This window comes from Hesperophylax consimilis, chromosome 22 (genome assembly GCF_061612785.1).
Source record: "Hesperophylax consimilis isolate HC1 chromosome 22, BYU_Hcon_1.0, whole genome shotgun sequence".
Lineage (NCBI taxonomy): Eukaryota > Metazoa > Arthropoda > Insecta > Trichoptera > Limnephilidae > Hesperophylax > Hesperophylax consimilis.
The window spans coordinates 3,223,560-3,244,960 of record NC_142857.1 but is presented as its reverse complement, the minus strand read 5'-3'; the positions used below and the strand labels follow the sequence as shown (position 1 = coordinate 3,244,960).

At 34.6% G+C, this 21,401-nt stretch overlaps 3 protein-coding genes across 3 annotated transcripts in view; 1 reads left to right on the top strand and 2 right to left on the bottom strand.

Annotated features, from left to right (window-relative positions):
• Nucleotides 1-21,401, top strand: part of LOC149412660 (uncharacterized) — a 320,577-nt gene that overhangs the window by 229,756 nt on the left and 69,420 nt on the right. The window lies entirely within an intron of this gene.
• Nucleotides 4,709-8,034, bottom strand: LOC149412668 (uncharacterized). Its single transcript, XM_089645615.1, has 2 exons — nt 7,991-8,034; nt 4,709-6,096 (listed from the first exon to the last, which is right to left on the bottom strand). The coding sequence occupies exons 1-2, from the start codon at nt 8,000-8,002 to the stop codon at nt 4,966-4,968; spliced, it is 1,143 nt and encodes a 380-aa protein (XP_089501741.1). The 5' UTR covers nt 8,003-8,034; the 3' UTR covers nt 4,709-4,965.
• Nucleotides 19,858-21,151, bottom strand: LOC149412667 (uncharacterized). Its single transcript, XM_089644909.1, has 2 exons — nt 21,104-21,151; nt 19,858-20,970 (listed from the first exon to the last, which is right to left on the bottom strand). The coding sequence occupies exons 1-2, from the start codon at nt 21,113-21,115 to the stop codon at nt 20,137-20,139; spliced, it is 846 nt and encodes a 281-aa protein (XP_089501035.1). The 5' UTR covers nt 21,116-21,151; the 3' UTR covers nt 19,858-20,136.

The window sequence follows — 21,401 nt, the reverse complement described above, 5'->3', positions numbered from 1 at the left end:
TATTTTTACTCGGGAGATATTTTCAATTTGTTTGAATATTTCAGGCGACTCCTTATTGCTTACAAAAAAATCTTGTTGTGTAGGTACTTATTTAGTAATGTGAAATTACTTCTACATAAAATTGCGTCCACGTGTAATTTTGGTAGTGAAATGGTACGTAAAATTCACGGCTGTGTCATTTCATCCTGACATATATTCAATCAAGTTTTAATTAATTATTCCAAAGTTTGAGAATTCTTTCTCTATTAAATATTATTTATCGGTAACCAATCGTGTACATGGTCAATGTTTGTAAGCTCTATGTACTTTTATGTTTAGCTAAATTTGGTAACTGCGGTTCAAAAAGTGTCCAGTTACTTCGCTAGATGTCGGTGTTATACCAAACGGTAAATGTAACGAATAAATATTACTATAAACAATAACAAAATAGGCATATTGATCAAATAGTTCAAGCCGAAATCAATAGAATCGCTAATGTAGATCATAGTGTTCTATCAATAGAGTTGGTAAAATGATTGCTATTGACTGGCAATCGGGTTTTATTATCAATGGGTCTTATGCATTCAATTGCTACAGTAGGTACCTTTTCAGATGTTTAAATATTATTTTTATTACTTAAATTCAAACATTGCATCTGCTGCGTGGGTCTAGTCGTTGTCTTTTAAACACCAAACTAAAAATGTATCAATAACTCTCAATGATGTATTTATTTATTTACGCCTTTGCATTGTTATGAGTAAGTTGTTCAGGAATACATGGAGAAAAAATACTGGTATTGAATATTATTTTTTAATGATAAACTAATTTTTGCAAATAATAATTTGTTATACTTTTTGCTATGCATTAAAAACCTTCGTTTTTAATAAAAAAATAATAATATTTGACAAGTCAAAATATTTCACCAACAAATGTAGATATAATATGTCTGGACGCCATCTAGTGGGAAATTTAGCACTAACGAAGACTTTCCTACACAAATACAATTTGTTGATTACAGGTTTAAATTTATTGAGAATGTGGTAAAATTATTTAAAATATGTTAAAAACGGGATTGCAGACCCTTAATGAATCAATTGATAGGTTTCCTAAAAATCTTTTAGTAAAATATGAACGTATTATTTATTACGATGTAGGAAAAAGTCTTCATAAAAATCATAATATTTACGCATTTCGTCATTGTAGATTAATAAGTTTATTGCAGATGAATGAATACGTGTTCCGATATGTTAGTAATTTACTTACAGTTTATCAGGAAACAGCCTGCCATCCCGTTTTTAACCGGACTACTAAAAATTTGTGTATAGTACGTAACATAAACGATATAAGGAGGTAAAATACAAGTTGTAACAGAGAGTTCTGTTGTACAAAAGAGTTCAATAGTTGTTTATACTAACTAGAGTACAACATAAGTACTCGTACCATGAAAGCAGTTACAAAGCAATGTGTAGTAACTTAGTTGAGATGTATGTATTTAATAACAAGTGTACAGAATAAGGACTCAAGCTACTGTGAAAGTAGTTACGGAGAAATGTATAGTAACTTTGTTGATTGTGTTTAGCAATTTATTACGCCAGATTTTAGAGAACAAAGATAAATCAATTCAGCGAAAAAGTATGAAAGATATACAGAAAGTTGTACAAAGAAGTTCGATGATTTTATTATAAGAAACAGGATAACTTAGTTTGTTATCACAATTATAAAAATATACTTGAAAGTTTTGTTGCAAAAGGCACGTTTGTAATTAACAAACGTCTATAACTCCCGATTGGTTGTTTTGCTGAAAATAGAAAAATTAACAAAAAAAATTTCTAATGTGAATACCGCATAAGAGTCCCACATCCTTTAGACTTCTAGAGCCAGTGAGACTATGGCAACCCCAATCGGGGTACGTTGTGAGATTGAAACTTGTGTTAGGGGAAGGAGGTGGGAATATGAAGGTGATGGAAGAACCTGGCTATTCAGAGCTGGAACCAAACACGGCTAAAATAATTTCAAGGAACGTTTCAATTCTAGATAATGTTCCTCCACCAGGGCGATACTGAGAGTATCTGTCACTCTAGAACGTGTCACAGGTATACTATATGTTATTTTAAATTAATAAATTGTGAAATAACACGAATTCAGCAAATATAATTTACTTGAAATCTGCGCCTGGATTTGAACTAGCGACCTTCAGATTCAAAATCCCTTCTTACAGCCCCTACCTTAAGCCGCATCAAAATGCTGCCCAACCGGGTGGAGATACTTACACTGTACAGACATGGGTGTGACATAAAAAAATAATTGCAAAGCGTTGTTGTATTGTAAAGAGTTTGTAGGTGGCCTCAATAGCTCAGTGGCTAAGATTGACTGAGTAAGCGGAAAATTTTTGTGTCAAATTGCAAGATTCTAGACATATTTTAAAGACATTTTATAAAAAAGACTCAATATTAAACGTATTCAATGACAATAAATTGAAACAACTAAAACGGAATTCATCATTAAGACATAAAGGTAACATCCAAATTATAAGCTCAACAATTATATTTTCAAAAGGGATAAAATATTTTAATAGTCTTTTCGAAGAATAATTATTAATTAATTAATTATAATATCAGATTAAGAAGAAAGATTTAGATTCATATTATGAAATAAGTAAAATTAAAAAAAAAGTGAACACGTGTAGCATCATTCACAAAATTCAGTAACTTCATTTCGAATCATATTTATATTTTATAAATAGAAGTCTAAAGTGATGGTGTTTGAAAGAGAGAATACAAAAAAGTGTACAATACAGTTATGAATGAGGAATATTTGGAGCGGCTGGATGAGTTTGTGTATTTAGGAAGTATGTTATAGGGAAATGGGAAGGCAGACAAAGATATTGAAAGAAGATGATGTATACAGTACATGATTGTAAATGCTGATAACTCCATTAATGTAGGACTGAACGCAGTTGGCGCCAGCAAAAAATTGTCCAAAGAAGCGAATGGAGTGCTGGTACCTACCCTGACGTATGGAAGTGAGGTATGGAACTGGCAGAGAAAGGATGAAAGTAGATTCAATGCTGTTGAAATGAGATCCCCGAGGCGTATGTGTGGTAAAACCATGTATCGTGAGAGAAATGTCGAGATCCGCAGAGTGCAAGGCTGATGTAAGCGTAATGAGTAAGATTAAGGAAGGGACGCTTAGATGGTTTGGGCATGTAGAGCGAATGAGCAAAGAAAGGAGTGTAAGGAGGATATATGATGCAAATGCGAAATAAACCGCACCAAACAGTCACACGTTGAGGATAGAGAGGCTTTTCAAAAATAACTCTTGGGTTTTTCGAGCCCAAGATGCGACAATTTTGCTTGTTGACGAAGTCACCGAGGTGGACATGGGACCCATCACTCAAGATGATTTGCATATGATTCACTCAAGTGAATTTTAATAATTTCAATGCGTTGGTGAAGCGCGTATCGTTCCATTTTTATTAATGGCGTAGTTTTTACTTGTTAAATGTCAAAAAATGACAGCTTCAAAAGTACCATCTACCGAAATAGCGGGCTATTCAAAATAACACCTCTTATTGGAAAAGCCTGTATTTTTAAATGATATAATAAATTTTCTGTTTTAACGAACGCATTATCCATTATCACATTATCCTTGATTTACCCATTTCCATACAATCTTATAATTATAACTTGTAACTTTGCCCGTCTTAATAAATCAATCTACTTCCAAATACTTTTTCTGTACTTGAACGACAATGACTTACAATCTAAGACGGCCAATCAAAACACATAATCATTCAACCGGATATACTTACTTCGACCGGTTACCATAATATAACATGTATCGTGTTGCATTTAAGTGTGTGAACTTTCGCTGTTTATGTAGGTACGTATTGTTAACCGGATAAACTGGTCCAGTCACGTAACGTGTGGCAGGTATACCCGTTGTCTCACTGATAGTGAAACTTATGACCTAGAACTTGTGTGTATTAATGTGAACCAGAAAGATTTGATCTGGTTACGTTCTTACGCAACAAGCTCGTGTAGTCGTCTGCAGTGGAAACAGGTTATATTGTTTGTTATAAGAACTAACTAACTAACCATCACGCCGTTTCCTCGCAGAGGTTTGCAGAGTGGATGGACCGCCAAACAACTCAGCTTTTACAAGCACTCCTTGTCTCATTCATATTCATACATACTCTTCTGTTATTTTGGCACTTGATATGGCCCTACTCAAGTATTTGGTTCACTATATCGTGCCATGTCTTCCTCGGGCATGTCCGACTTCTTCTATCATGCTCATTTGCGTTATATATTCTCCTTGCACTCCTTTCTTTGTTCATTCACTCTACATTCCCAAACTATCTAAGCAAACTTAATATTATTCATTACGCTTACATCAGCCTTAAATTGATCACGATTATACCTGGTTTTACCACACACACGCCTCTGGGATCTCACTTTTACAGCATTCAGTCTGCTTTCATCCTTCCTCTGCCAGTTCCATGCCTGACTGCTATACATTGGGGCAGGTATTAGCCCTCCATTATGGACTGCTTGCTTCGCTTCTTTGGACAAATTTTCATTAGTCCTAACCGCGTTCAGTCCTATATTAATGGACTTATTAGCTCTCGTTAACATACTTCCCAAATACCCAAATAATATAGTAATTTTTTGATAAGAATAAGAAGAAAGTAAGTTGGTTGGATCAAGGAAAACAAATAAAATATATATTATTTCGAGATGCACAGCATTTAATATTCTGTATAACTTATATGCATGACTTGTGGTGAGGAGATCTTACACCAGGAGTTGTTATTTAGACTTCTGAGAAGTTTTAATAAATCACTCATCAATAAGATAAGCGTCGTATGAACGAGATGAGAATGACATTTGGTAATGTGGGTATTTATACAATTTACAATAATTATTACAACTACAATAACATGAACTGAAGAGTTTTCACAACACGATGGTGTGGTAAAATTCTTCACCATTGTCCGTGAGAGGCGTAATGGTAGTCTCCATGGGTGGCAGCGGACTTGGCGGCGTAGTGAGCGGCCTTGGCGTGGGCTACCTCGATGGTGTCTACGACCTGTCCATCATGTCCAATGGGGGCGGCTCCGTGGGAGTAAGCTCCGTAGTAAGCAGGGGCGGCATGCACTCCATAGACGACGGGAGAAGCGTGGACATCGTAGGCGGCGGGTGCTCCATAAGAGAGAGCTCCATAGACGGATTGAGACTCCTGGGCGGCGACGGCCTTGGCAGCGAAGTGGGCGGCCTTGGCGTGGGCAACCTCGACGGTGTCTACGACCTGTCCGTCATGTCCGATGGGGGCGGCTCCATGAGAGTAAGCACCATAGTAAGCGGGAGCGGCGTGCACTCCGTATACTTGGGGAGCGTAAGCCAGAAGGGGAGCGGCAACATGGGCGACATGGGCAGCGTGAGCAGAATGTTCAAGATGATCGCGGTGGTTAGCAGCCTCGACCTCTTGGATGGCGGCAGCCTTGGCAGCGAAGTGGTTGATCTTGGCATGAGCTACCTCGGGGGTATCGATAACGTTGCCGTCAGCTCCCAGAGGGGCGGGTCCGTAAGCGTAAGCTCCAGCGTAGTGGGATCCGGCGTAGTGGGCTCCAGCGTAGTGAGCGGGGGCGGGGGCGGAGTACACAGCGGGGGTGTAAGCTGCGTAGATGGCGGGTGTGTAGGCGGAGTACTCGTGGGCACCGTGGGTGGCGGCGGCCTTGGCGGCGAAGTGAGCGGCCTTGGCGTGTGCTACCTCGGGGGTATCGATGACGTTGCCGTCATGACCGAGGGGGGCGGCTCCATGAGCGTAAGCTCCGGCGTAGGCACCGGCGTAGTGGGCGCCGGCGTAGTGGGCGCCAGCGTAGTGGGCACCAGCGTGGTGTGCGGGCTCTACGGCGTAGTGGGCTCCGGAGTAGTGGACGGGGGCAACGGCGTAATGGGCGGACTGGTAGGGGAGGACTCCGTAGATTCCATGCTCATGGTCATACTGTCCATAATCCTGGCTCTCGGCTTCACCCTCTCCCTTGTAGCTGCCATCTTCATGAGCCCAGCCGTGGGCGGAGACTACGGCTCCCAGGCACAGAAGGGTTGCGAAAAACTGGTGAGAAAACCAACATATTATTGACTTGTCCTTATAAAGCAGTTTCAATATGGTGAAGGCATTACAAATGGAACTATCAAGTATTTTCTACTTTCTTCGGATTGACTTTTCTTTCATATAGTAGCTGCTCAAAAGATTTTATTTTATTAATCATTAAAGCCCTTATGGGCTTTTACACATTTTAAAGTTTAAATGATTAAATGCATATGTAGAACAAAAAAGTGTTTTAAATTTTTGTTTTCCATGTCAATAAAATGTCATTCGTAAACAAGGAAATGAATTCTGGTCCAAAATTGACCCCTGTGGAACACCAGTGAATTTTTCAAACAGGGTATAACCTATAATTCTGATAAAGGAAGACATATTTCGAAACAAGTTGAAAATAGAAATTAAATTTAGAGTTTGAATTCATTGAGCTAGATCAATTTAGTCATAAACTGTGATGCTTTTACAGTCAGATTTTAGATCCGTTTAATCACGAGTTCAAACAAATTAATATTTTTTCTGATCTATATTTTTTGTACCTGCCATGTTATGAGTAACCAATTAAAAATCATTCAGGACTCAAGTAAATAAGATTGCTAAATGAATGTAACTTGTTATTAATAATCCGGTTTATAATTGACTAGAATGAATCAGCTAGATAATACGATGAAAGATTGCGATTTGTTGAGATTACTTTGCATAACCGAATAACATTCCTGAACGCTATAAATATAATTTCATTTTCTCTTACAAATACTCTTATCACTATTAATATCTAAGTATGACATTCATTGATTTTTCCGACTCGTACCACCTGTTTTTATTCCGATCGCGAACGTTTTGATTTAATGTCGAGTAATAAGGATTTTTAACACAATAACATATTTAGCAAATCAAATTGGACATAAATTATTGAAACGTGTTTTGACCAGGTGGGCATAATCTACCAGGGTATATAGTTCTCTCAAGGAAACTTTCAGATGGCCTTCTTTACTTTATTGAGATCAATTTGAATAATGGAAAGTCAAAAGCAGGTGATATAATTTTAATATATCATACACCTACAAGTGATTTAATGTTCATGAACTAACAAATAGTAAGACGGTCAAAAATTTTAGCGATTTTATATGTTCGACTGTAAATCGATTAGCGAAAATGAGGTTAAACCTAAACTATTTTTCGATGTGGTATATGGATTTTATGGTTATCAATTGCATGAAAACAAACAAACAGTTAAATCGGGACTGATTGTTGGGTTATTATGCCGTGTTGAACTTCCTATTTCTTTAGTCAAGGTTTGGAGAGCGTTATACTGTCCATCATCAGGACAGATGTGATGGACACATCTGTGATGAACACACCATAACGCTGTAAAAATCGTTGGGTAAAGAAGGAAGAAACGCAACACGGCATAATAACCCAAAATTTTACCACGAAAATTTTGGCCGTGAAAATCTCAAATCATATCAAACTAAGAGTTGTTTAAGCAAATCTTTTTGTCCATTGAGAATAATATTTAAAAAATCTTTAAGGTTGTTTTATAGAGGTTTAACAAAATCAGAACGTTAAAAAATATTGAAAAACTGGATCAAAATATGTTTGCACTCCCTCTGAAACGAGTCAAACGATATCAATATTCACTTAATCGAAGACAACTGTGCTGACTGCTGATCTACTAAGGTCTAAAAATATTTTATTTTGAGTTTAAGATGAAATTGAGAAAAGAAAACGATTTTAGAGTAAAAAAATGGTTACGAAAATTGATTAGATAATCAGTTGAAATTTAAAAACAAATTTTTAGAATTATATTTTTTAAAAAAATTTTGTAATTGTAAAAATACAAGTCACATTTGTACACCGAACATGATCGAATTGATATAATATTTGATAAAATCACTTGACTCACCAGAGCGTTCATGATGATTGTCTTGTGTGAGCCTTTTCTGAGAGGAAAACTGCTTGTGATTGAAGTGGCGACCCGCAAAAGCCTTTATACTAAACCGGAGCCTTCGAGCGACCGAAACAGGTGGGGTAGAAAATACATATTAAAATCATATTCTTTAATGAACAAACACTCACACGCCTATAAAAATATTAAAAATCCTTCGTAGTGTAATGTGTCCTTTGATAGTATTGGCAATTTCATGATTTTGCAAGGTCACAGTCTACTATACTGAACACTCATTCATTGATTAGTTTTTTTAATGTTGTGTTTTAAGTCAGTGATTCCCAAAGTAGGTGCTTTCGGGACCACAGTCAGCGTAGATTACTTTGTGGATACGATCAAAACCCACCCTGGGATGTAATGCCGTGATGTTGGTCACGTTATTACATCAATTTCTGTAGTTCGAACCCATATACAGGAATCACAGGAGGACATTACAATGCTGTCTTGTCCCAATGATTTTTGAAAATCGAAATGATGTATGACATTTGACGCGGAATTTTGCGACGCGCTCTTTGCAGATAAAATAAATATATTTTCAAGTGACAAAACGACAAACAATAATAATTTTATCATATGTTATTTCCTTGCCATGTGAATAAAATATATTTAAGCATGCCAAGACCATTTTTAAGGTTCATAATAACATAAAATAGAGGCGAGTGCGGCGAGACACCAGCAAATCAACAGTGGATAGGTACGATTGTCAGAAATCCACCGTGGATTTCTTGGCACTCTAGAGGTTAAAAGCCTTTTTTGTGTTGTTATATTCCATCAAACTAAAAGTTCTTTTCAATATTTTATAAAAAGTCATATTCTAAAACTTCCGGTAATTGATTTATTCAGGTTGCCTCCTTGTTAATGTCCACTCAAAAGATTCTCATTTCTGAACCTAAACTGCCTCCTGTTTTATATTATTTTTTAGTTTTTCTTTTGTTCTATCGTTCTGTTATTGTTATTCTAAGTTTAATCATCATTTTGTATTAACAGTATATTTTGTGTTATAATATTAGATCTGTATTGGGTAAGACACACCGTGGGAATAATTTTAAGAACTTTACCACTAACACTAAATTACCGTCTTTATGTTTGTTATAGTAAAACGCACTTGAAGTGAAATGACACTTAACTGCGCTATATAAATGCCATGTTATTTTTATTATTTTTTACATTTTTATTTTTTTATTGTTATATTTTACACACTTTACAAATATAAGGCAAACAAGTCCTGATAAACTGATTTTTAGCAGTTTGTTTAACGGCATTTGTCTATTAATATTATTATAAAGCTTGTTTGTCGATAGTGGCTAACAACCTACCATCCCTTAAACGGTCACTTCAGCAAACCAGAGATTTAAAAGAAAACTACCTCTATGTCTTTGACGAGACAAGAGCTAGCTTACGCTTGTTGTCAACATTTTTGAAATGGATTCAATTCAAAATACCAATAATTAAGTAACAAGCATCGACTAATAATGAAATGTACATCAATTTGTTATTTGTTACTGGAATGCAATTCTGTAAGTGGTTATATATATAATATAAAATAATGCATTTAAATACGTGTGTTTTTTCATATACCTATATTCAATGGATGTCACTTGTAATAGGTAAAAACATGTTGTTTTTAAATAGTGCCATCTGTTGGACGTAAAAGCAAAACGTTTTACAGTTTCTCCACCTGCACAGACAGACTAAGCCACAGCAACGTGTAGCGGGGTACAGATAGTTTAAAATAAAATAAATAAGTATACAGAATACATAAAAACTTGAAATTGAAATTTTAGAAACACTGATATAAAAATGTATTAGGTGATATTTTGAACGAGGCTAATTGACTTGCACTTGAGAAATTGATATAAAAAATATGGCCTGCTCTCGTTCCGCAAATATTCTCGAGAAAGCAATATATTATTATTAATATCATTATTAGTATTATTTAAATGTAATTACGGTATATAAAATAAACGTAATCATACACTGTCCAGTGAAATTATACATGTAAAATAGTTTGAAATTCTTGTAACGCCATATCCTTGGATAAATGGACAAGTGTCTCTAATATTCAGAAATCTATTCATTGGTATGTCTATTGGTATGATATGTCTGTAAAGCTGTTTTGAAGGGACTATTAACCTTCTCGTTACTAAGTTCAAAAACTTCCTTCTGATTGCAAGATGATTAAGAACTAACGAAAGATTAAACCGGCGACGCCTGAGTCTAGCTAACGAATCATTCATGAATTAAAGGTGAATATACCTAACGATAGCGTTAGTCATTTCATATTGACAAAACCAAGTAAACCAACTATAAAAGAATTGCTTTAAATTCAACACAAGTTCAATAACTATTCCGACCTTTTGTGCCTAAATTTATCTGTAATTTAATACATTTTTTCATAACAGCAACATACAAAGTATTTTTTTTAATTTCCAGCTGCTTTTTAAATTTTCGTTCTTTATTTTTTTCCCATTATTATTATTAAATATAAAATAAAGTTGGATGCCTTGTTCGTGGCAATAAGGTCCAGTTGTTTCGCAGAAATTCAAATGAAACATTGTTATCAAATGGCCATTCAGCGCCGATTTGGTTTTTTGACAATTGAATGTTCCCCGTCAAACGCAGATTCTAGGTGCGTTTTAGCTTTCTATAAAATTGTAAGAAGCCGAGAAGCTTTACAACACGATAGTTGTCCACGTCTGCTGATCCCAACCTGTTCAAAAGCTGAAACGGACTTAAATTCGGCATATAATGCTAAACTTTCAACTGTCAAAAAAACAAAATGGCACTGATTAACAATTTGATGACTTTGTCACAAGTGAATTTCTTCTAAACAACTAGGCCTATTGGATTTTCAAAAATATATTTTTTAAACTTTAAAAACATAACTACTATATTTTATCACCAAGGAGGTCAGTATTATTTTATTTTTAGCTCACTCAATTTATATATCTAATTTTATTTTTAAAAATTTTGTACAAAAAATATGTATATCTATATAGGACGTGTGGGATTGCACTAACAACCCCACATCCTGGAATAAAAATTATTATTTTAAAAATAATATCATTATTATTGTTATTTCGCCTACTGGCACTATACCTAGCTCTCTCATCAAAATATAGGCGTATTAGATCTGTCAAGGAATTTATTTATAAAAATGCAAAAATCAGTCATTTTAAATACATGTAGGAGATTACGAAAGATTTTTTAAATATTTATATTGAGGAATCAGTAGGATTTATAGGTCCAATTAGAAGTTCTACCTAGCCGAACCCTCTGATATGAAAATATCTGGAGACGCTTATTTTCAATTATTTTCCTATTTAATCTCTGGTGATTTGACGTGTTGTTCTTGTATTGTTTTGTATTTGCGTATACAGGTTTTCCAATAAGATGTGTTATTTTGAATAGCCCGCTATTTCGGTAGATTTTACTTTTGAAGCTGTCATTTTTTGACATTTTACAATTCGCTTGAGTGAATCAAATGCAAATTATCTTGAGTGATGAGGCCCATTTCCACCTCGGTGGCTTCGTCAACAAGCAAAATTGTCGCATCTGGGGCTCGGAAAACCCAAGAGTTATTGTTGAAAAGCCTCTCTATCCTCTCTCTAACGTGTGACTGATTGGTGCGGTTTATGGTCCGGCGGAGTCATTGGACCTTAATTTTTCGAAAATGAAGCTGGAGCAACAGTTACGGTGAATGGATTGCGCTATCAAGAGATGATTAATGATTTTTATGGCCGAAATTGGATGGTATTGATCTGGACAACGTACTTTCAACAAGACGGCGCTACGTGCCGCACAAGCAACGAAACCATTGATCTTTTACGATTGAATATCAAAATAACACCTCTTATTGGAAAACCCTGTATAATGCACTTGCATAATGTGGATTGACTAGATGATCATTTGTGGAAAAGTGTGTGAAAGGGTTTAGTTTTTCCTGTGGGGAAGATTTAACCCGGACATAAAGTCGTAAAATAAAATAAAGTGTGATTAACTTTTTTGCAATTTTGATCATTATGAATAAAACAGCGTTTTATGTGGTATACATTTCACAATCGGAAGATAGATACTTACGTTTGAAGATAATTTATTAATTCTGATTACAGTAGCAGAATTCGTGCAAACACTTGTATTGAAATTATTACGATCATATCCATAATATCCGTTTTCTTTGTAACTTTTATTTGAATGAATACATTTGTTACAATTGAGTATTGTAAAAAAAGTACTATTATTAGTTGAATAGGTACCATAATTACATTAAATTATATGAAACAATATTTTTTACGCCACAACTATTATTCATATTTTTCATTACGTTCACTATGACATGTCACCGCACAAAGCTTTTATTTATACTTAAAAAAACAACAAAAGACTTAGCTGTATTAGAATTAATCATTCGAAATTCAGTAATAATATTATATGATTTATTATTACTACGGGAGAGTGGGGGAACATTGAACAGAGGGTAAAGCCGAACGATCACACGAATTCCAAATGGCATGTCTTCACTCCATTAACCTAAAATGCCCTAGACGGAGCAATTCAAGAACAATTTCTCATCAATGAAAAATCTATACTCAATATATTATGCATTATTACAGTCTGTTCTGCAATATGCAATTATCAGTTGGGGAGCAGCTTACAAAACTAGCCTGACCCCCATAGAAATTGTTCAAAAAGTCATAATAAAAATAATACTAAAAACATCTGCAGACTTCCCCACTGAACGCGTATTCGAAGAATTCAAAGTTCCTACATGTATCACGGGTTGTTTCGGAGAATTTGAACAATTCATCAAATTTCAACGTTCATTTTCAAGTTCTGTGAAAGATTTTTTCAAGTTTTGTTTTTATTTCAGTTTTCTCAAGCAACTAGCCTACATTGATATAATAACATAACTTGAATAGGACTTTCACAGATCCCGAAAATGAACGTTGAAATATGATGATTTGTTCAAATTCTCCGTAACAACCCGTCCTAATAACTTATTTATGAAAAATTCAAATTCGAAAAGAAAAAGATAAATACTCATTCTTAGCTGAAAATTGAACAAGACTTGAATATATATTTGCATGCCCTAAACTACACACTTCTTTTACCCAGCACCATTATACCCACCAATGAAAACATTTCTTTAATAAATTACCAGAAGAAATTAGAAGCATTAATGATAAAAAACAAATATTGAACAATATAAAAAAAAAGATTTTAGGGTAATCGTTAACAAAAAAACTGATTCCCCTAGTTTCAATTGAAAATCTCATAAATTATCCTACTATACTCCATTATCTACCATAGTATATATTTTTTCTTCCTTCCAAATACAATAATTTGTATGGACTTTAATTATGTATTTTTTTTTTACTTTGTAACCTAGTTATACTATTTTTTCGCAAATGTACACTGCTCTTTCATCCACAAACAAATACTTTTGATGGAATTTTATTATAAATTAAAACAGTATGACTTGTAAACATTGTATATTTATTGTAAAAAACACAAATTAAAAACAAATACAAATAAAAAAATTAAAGCAGCGGGGTGAGGGGAAAGATGTCTACTCTAAAATAAATTTGGTTGTTTTCAGGTGAAAAAATGTAACAAATTGAATGAAATATCTAGTGAGAGGTTAGCACTTACAATGCCTTTCTCATATAAAATAAAGTTGGTTGTTTTCAGGTGAAAAAATGTAACAAGCAGTAATTGTTGAATGAAACACTAGTATATATTGAATTATTTCGCAGATAGAGATAAGCCGCCATAGCTCAGTGGTCAGAGCTGTCGACCGGAAATCGAAAAGACACGATGTTCAAGTCCCGTTGGCGTCATGTATCTTTTATCAGGAGATTTTTCAATGTGGATGAGTCTTTCAGGCTAGTAATTATTGCTTGTAAAATAATTGTTACCCTTTAGATAAATGCTTCACACAGCGATCCCTTCGCAAGGGAAGAGCAGACCGTCAACTATGCACTAAGCACTAAGCAGTGCGTTGTGTTCCCTTGCTTTAAAGTGATGCAAAAATACACGTTTTTAACGAAAATCGTGGAATTTTGTAAGCTTGCAACTTTTTTATGGGCCTAAAAAATAATTTGAGAGTTGTTTTTTTAATTTGCAAACATGATGGCAGGGTAACAATTTTTTTAAATTTTTAGTGTTGTTTATTCCATTCAGTAGAGTCTTTGTTAGTCCATGTGGGGTAATTCCGAACACTTTTAATGGAGTTATGGCAAATTTTCTAACTTACTCCCTTTGTAACATATTTTAAAATACTTTTTTTTTCAGATTTTAAGAAATTATAACAGAAAAAATACAACAACTGATTCACCCATAAACTAACTATACAGTCGAAAAAAATCATTGTGAGAGTATAATATAGCATTTAATTACTCGGACTTACTCGAAACATTATTCAAACGAACCTGACACCACGGGGTAAATGCAAATTACTACATCCTTTCATTTTTTTATATATTTTTTTAACCCTTCAAGCCTCGAAAGGACATAAATAATCATACATGGATAAAATCCATAAAAAAATGTTAAATTGTACGATATCAAATTGACGGGACTTTTTCAAAAGGATCTTTTTTTATTGCATAGTCTGTATAAAATTGAAGTGGTAGTTTTCTTACTAATTCCCTACACAAAAGGAATGAGTTTTCTAAAAATTGTTTTTTTTTCAAAATTATGGACTTTCGAATCAAAATGCCCAGCTGATTTTTTTATGTTAATATTTTCATGTTTGATGTTTTAATTATTTTTTTTAGAAATATCAATTATTATTTCAAATACAAACATTTTAAAGATAATTTTATATTTTTTCGAAAGTGGAATTTCTTTTTACGACAACTTCAAAATTAAGAAATTTTGTAGCACATTTTAGATACCTTGGGAGCATTTTGAAATTCCATGAAATTTCAATGTGTCGTTGAGACCTGCAGGTAAAAATTTCAGTAATTTAATATTTTTTTTGGAATTTATTTTGTATAAAATATTTATTTGTATTATTCTTTAATATAATAATTTTAATGAATTAAATGAAATTAATAAAATAAATTTAATTGCGCGTATAGGGAATTTAACCCATGACCTCCGGATTTGGAGCCAAGGATCGTAACCTCCTAACCACTGAAGAGTATGATGTGATAATTATAAATATGAGAATACGAATGAATATAAATAAGGTCATTGTAGAAAATTATTATATGTTTGTACAGCAGCCTTGAGGTAATTTTTCACAAAAACGATACAGCTATACAAATCATCAAAATATTATTATCATTATCATTTATTAACGTTGGGAGTGTTGGAGGTCAGTTGGAGGTAAAAAAGCGGAACATATTTGTTTGCTTCATGTCTCGTCTACATATAATACATCAATGATTGCAAGAGAGTAACTACATTAGCACACTACTTTTTGTGACAATAACGTTGGAATTATGCACGGAGGCAATATACAATAATAACAGATTAATATTATTATGTTTGCTGTACTTTATTAAAGTAAGAGTGTGTGCTAGTACGAATTTATTGGGCGTTCGTTTACGAAACCAAGTATTTAATTGGGTTGGAACTTCTTATTAGGAAAAACGACTCTTACCCAACACGAGGAGATATACTATGTAGATATAAGTATAAACCTAATTTCAAAGTAGTGACTGTGTTTTTACTTACAGAAAGAGAAATACTGTGTTTTTATGTATTAAAAAATAGATAATGAACTACTATTTATTTATTAAAAAATAGAACATTTGATATAAGATTATATGTGATATTTTTCTAGATTCTCAGTTTTTTTTGTATATGGCGTGCCGGATCGGAGGAGGTCGGTTGAGGGAGGACCTCTCCAGCCGGACTCTCGACCCATCATCTTTCACAACAGTGAGAGGGATGGATTCATTCGTCCGTTCCTCCTGAAGATACCACTATAGATAGATTGTATGGAGTTAATGTAAAACAATGAAAATCGAATACTTCCTTGAAATTGCTTTAGCCGTGTTTTGTGTCGATCTAAAAAGCCAGATAGGTACTTACCAACATTTCTCTTCCCCATATATTCCCTAACATACTAACTAACTTAACTTAAGTAAAAAATGTAAAATATTCCACACATGTATATACGAGTATATCAGCGACATGTCATTGGTACCAATGTATTAACTTGTATATATAACTTTATAACTATTGTCTTCAATGTAAGTATGTACTGTTTGTATTTGCAATAAAAATAAAAATAAAATAAGGAGATATTATTAGGGAGTCCAAGGTGGTATCATGTTAATTAGTCGTAATAATTAATAATTTAAGAAAAAAGTATTAGAGACAAAATAAAAATTAACATACACAATAAAAATTAACATTTGAAAACTCCCAAAAAATATGTTCTTTGTTGCTATTCTTATATCCTTATTTCACATAGCTGAATTTATTACCCGTTAGTCATCGAATTTCCACTGCAGTTACAACGCATTTATGTCCGATAAATTGCCTTCGATGGCCTTGAGAGAAATAGCTCCATTGGCGATTAGTTTCTTCGAATTATCTAGAATCTAGAGCAGGGATCGGCAAATGGACAATCGCGATCATGATGTTGTAAAGATTCACGGTCATAGCCATGAAAATATCTCATTGGAAATTTCAGATGGAACAATCGGTTACTTGTATGCCCTATCGATCTCCAACAAGAATCTTACTAGAACAATTTTTTCTTATAAGTTCTCCAAAAATTTGCCATTTTACACGATTTATTTACAAATGAATCGAATATAGAAAAAAGTTTGTCTTACGACGAAGATATATATTTTTACAACATTTTTAACACCCGCTATTAATAACACCAAGCAAAAAATAACCTTTTCGAAGAGCGAGTTTAAATAAATCCCATAAGTGCGTTATGAATTCAGCGCCTACGGGACTTTCTGTTATAAGAAAAAGTTCATGCAAAACATTAATGGTGGGATTTCAACGGTAAACCATTCGAATTCACAAACCTTAGGAATCTGTTAGCTGCCCGGGTGCGCTGCGCAGCGACCATGAGATTTGTTTGTACCAAATTTGAAAGAAATGGTATTTTGTAAAATCAATAGATTGTTTTCAATGGTAATCGCGTTATTTAATTAAAATAATCAATGAAGGTTTCACTTTTTATATTATAAAAACATTTTTTTTGCGTAAATTGTTATGATCGTATTTAAAACATTTTTACGAAAATCATTTAGATCGAGAGAAAAATACATTTAATCATGGAAATGACCAACGCAGAATATAAATTGAAGATGAAAAATAATTTCCCCCACTTTTAATCTCCGATCGAACTTGACCAATGAGATCCCCACCAATAAACGGCCACTGTTTCTCACCAATACAAAAGACCGAAAGCTATTTGTTTATATATTTTACGCCCATACTGACTTAACTACTAACATTTTATGCATAATAGTTTAGTGAAACAGTAATTAGTAAATTTGCTATTTGTTACATAGAAATTCAAAACAGAAGAATATTATTATGCTTAGCTTAGTTATTAATATTTTTGAGGTATGTTACTAAAGCTTTCTTGAAACACATCTACCATTTTATTTAAGGCGATGCCATACATAGTAATGCAAAATAATGTGTTTTTGGTATGAAAATTTGGTCACCTAGAAATGTTTCAGATGCTTTAATTAAATACTGCAAGTAGAATAAATCTTGGCCTTTAAAATAATCGAGTAGTTTTTAGATAAATCTTTTTATAAGCCCAGAAAAAAATAATGTATAAGGCCTATGAAAACTGCTTTAAAGTTCAAAATCTCCTACTTACAAACCCATATTCGGTTATGATTTTATTGTATAATGTGGCAAATTAACTTGTATATAAAATGATCGAAAAAAAAAAATATTTGTGCCTGAACATCCACAAAATAAAATAAAAGGCACTTTTTGGCCATGTTTTTTTCTTGCATAAATCAAAACAGGCGGATGGTGCAAAGCGGGAATTTAAACCTTATCGCCATCTGCGTAAGGGTTGTTATTGATAGCGGCTCAATTTAAAATATTACACGACGTAGTGCATCGCCTTAATCTAGATATTGCTAACTGCATTTAATCTAGGTACAAATGAGTATATAAATGACTCAGTCCTGATATTGTTGTTGTAATTAAAAATAATTTTTGATCAAGCAGTTGTAGTTGGTATGTTGAAGGTGATTAGGTTCAATAAATCAGGGCTATCCCAAATCTTCAATCTATTTTATCTGTGGACGACCCAAGTTATCTTCTGTAACAATTGTATGAATCTTCATTTTCAGCAGTCATGGCTAATTATTCAAGTCAATCGTTGGAAAACCAATAGTTCATTGATCTTCAAGTCTCTCCATTTTAATTAATCTTTAGTTAACTGCCTAGATTGTCAACTCCTGAGAAGAACATAAAAAATATCGGTATAATAATATTCCGGTCACTTTTCATATCATTATTTCTGGTTATTCATTAATCGTTGTGGTACATACCTAATTATTAAACACCACGAGATAATATTACGTTGCTAGGAGAATGGTCGACCACATCCTATGATTCAAAATCATACCTGTCGTTAAATTTCATTATGTTAAACAATTTTTTTTGCTTATTTTTAACATTCCTACATTAATTTCAGTTGGCTTTATGCGTAGGTATTACCTGCAATAATTATATTAATAAAATGACCTTGTGTCAGATATGTCCCAGAGAGATTTGCATACCGTAGTAATTATAATATTTTTTTAACTGTTTCAGTTAACTCCGTAAGTGGTCTATTAAAAACGCTTCGCATTTATTTCTATAGACATAACAGTAGTAAGTATATTTCAAAACTTAAACACTAACAGCCTTACTAAAAAACGTTGTGTAAATATTACGCGGTACGTAAGGCCAGAAGCAACAGCGAAAAACTTTACTTTTTAACATGGTGTTTGTTTGATTAAAACGGTCATAAACTAGGCTCAAGGCCGGCTTTACCACACCGAGAACGGGCGTGTAAGAATATAATACACAAGACAGTTAAAGTAATACTTACCGTTATCTCTTAAGCTATAGATTAAGAGACCTATTTAGCATGGCTCTGTGTAGAAAATAGTTTTCTTTACGAACGTAAAATGACAAATTAAAAATTGAAAATGAAACGATAATTTGATTTGCTCAAACGCATTACGATTCAACCAATTTTTTGCAATTATTGAAGTGACATTGTTGTGTAGTAATGAAATTCAATGAATTATTCGTTTTTCACGAATTTTTCTATTATATAATGTTGTGTAATTGAATTCTATTATTAATAGCAATATTTTTGTGAAATGATACCATTATTTTAATTTTTTTCTAAAATATTTAACAAGATTTTTGTTAAGCCAAAATACATTATACTTGAAAACTGCATTAACTACAAGCTCAAGACATTGTTAAAAGTTTTTTTTATGTAAATACCGCCCAAGAGTCCCAACAGCTCCCAACCGCCTGGAACCAGTGAGACTGGGTTCCTATTGGGGTACGTTGTGAGGCTGAAGGTAGTGGGGAGTATCTAGCTGTTCAGATATGGTTACCAAACTCGGGTAAAGCCAATTCAAGCAAAATTTAAATTCTGAATCGTGGTCTTACACCAGGGCGATCTTGAGAGTATCTTCTACTCTGGAACGTGTCACAAGTATAGTATATATTATTTGGAATTAATAAATTGTGAAACAACACAAATTCACCAGATTAAATTTACTTGCGCACGCCGAGATTCGAACTCACGAACTTCGGATTGCTTGCCTTGTTCCTTTACCAAGGAGGCCGTTAGTATTATTAAAAGAAAGTTTAATTTTTAATCGATTTATTCCTATATTTTGACAATTGAAATATTTACGCTAAAAAAGAAGATTTATTTTAAATATATTATGTACATTAGAATAAATGTAATAAACACAAAGGAAAAATAAAGGGGAATATAATACATACATAGATATAGATAGACTATTGAAGGAATAAGATATTACGATTATTGCAACCAAATATCAACATGACACTCTCACACTCGCGATCAACACGAAGAAAGACAGGTGTTTTAAATTTTAAGGGTAGGAAGATGTTAAAGCTTAATGAGAAGCAGCAGCTACGGCAGCGTAGTGCGCGGCCTTGGCGTGAGCTACTTCGGGGGTGTCTACGACGCGACCATCATGAGCAAGAGGAGCGGCTGCATGAGCGTAAGAGCCGTGGGAGTAAGCGACATGGGCGGGGGCGGCAACGTGAGCGTATCCAACATGGGCGGGGGCAGCTCCGTAGACGGAAGGAGCGACATGTGCGTAACCAGCATAGGCGGGCACGGCATGGACGCCGTAGGCGGGGGCGGAGTAAGCATTGACAACTCCGGAGGAAGCCTGGGAGATTGCGGCGAAGTGGGCGGCCTTAGCGTGGGCAACTTCGGGGGTATCTACGACACGTCCGTCATGACCGATGGGGGCAGCTCCATGAGCGTAAGCTCCGGAGTAAGCTCCAGCGTAGGCAGAAGCACCGTTGTATCCGTTGTTGTAGTGACCGTTGTCCTGGCTTTCGGCCAGACCTTCTCCCTTCCACTGTCCATCTTCGCCGTTGTAGGCGGGAGCGGAGTAAGCACCGTTGTAGGCACCGTTGTAAGCTCCGTTGTAAGCTCCGTTGGAAGCGGCGGCAACAGCGGCGTTGTGGGCGGCCTTAGCGTGGGCAACTTCGGGGGTATCTACGACACGTCCGTCATGACCGATGGGGGCGGCTCCATGAGCGTAAGCTCCGGAGTAGGCTCCAGCGTAGTTGGAGGCACCGTTGTATGCACCATATCCATGGTCGTACTGTCCATTGTCCTGGCTTTCGGCCAGACCCTCTCCCTTCCATTGTCCCTCATCATTGCTGATGTAGTGAGCGGAGACCACGGCTCCCATGCACAGGAATGCGAAGATCTTGAAAAAAGGTTAATTTATAATTTTATTCAACAGTTTTTTTCGCAATATTAGGTAGATAGGCATTCAAAATTGTCAATTGGTTGTCTATTATACAAATACTGAATTTTTTTGTTCCGAAATTCAAACTCACCAGGGCGTTCATGTTGATTGCTTTGCGTGAGCCTTTTCTGAGATGAAAACTGCTTGTGCCGTAAGGGGAGTCTACGCACAGCCTTTATACCCACTGAAATTCATCTGGGTGGTGGGAGTTGAGAGTGGGGTGTTAATATTTAATACAATGTACTCTACATGAAATACACCAATAATCAAAATCAGTCAATCCAGTTTTTTGGGTTCAAACGACTTCCATTAGTATTTTTGTCGGGTATAGGATTACACGGAGTATATTGAAAACTGTTCACATGTTTTTATGACAGATTAGTAACATT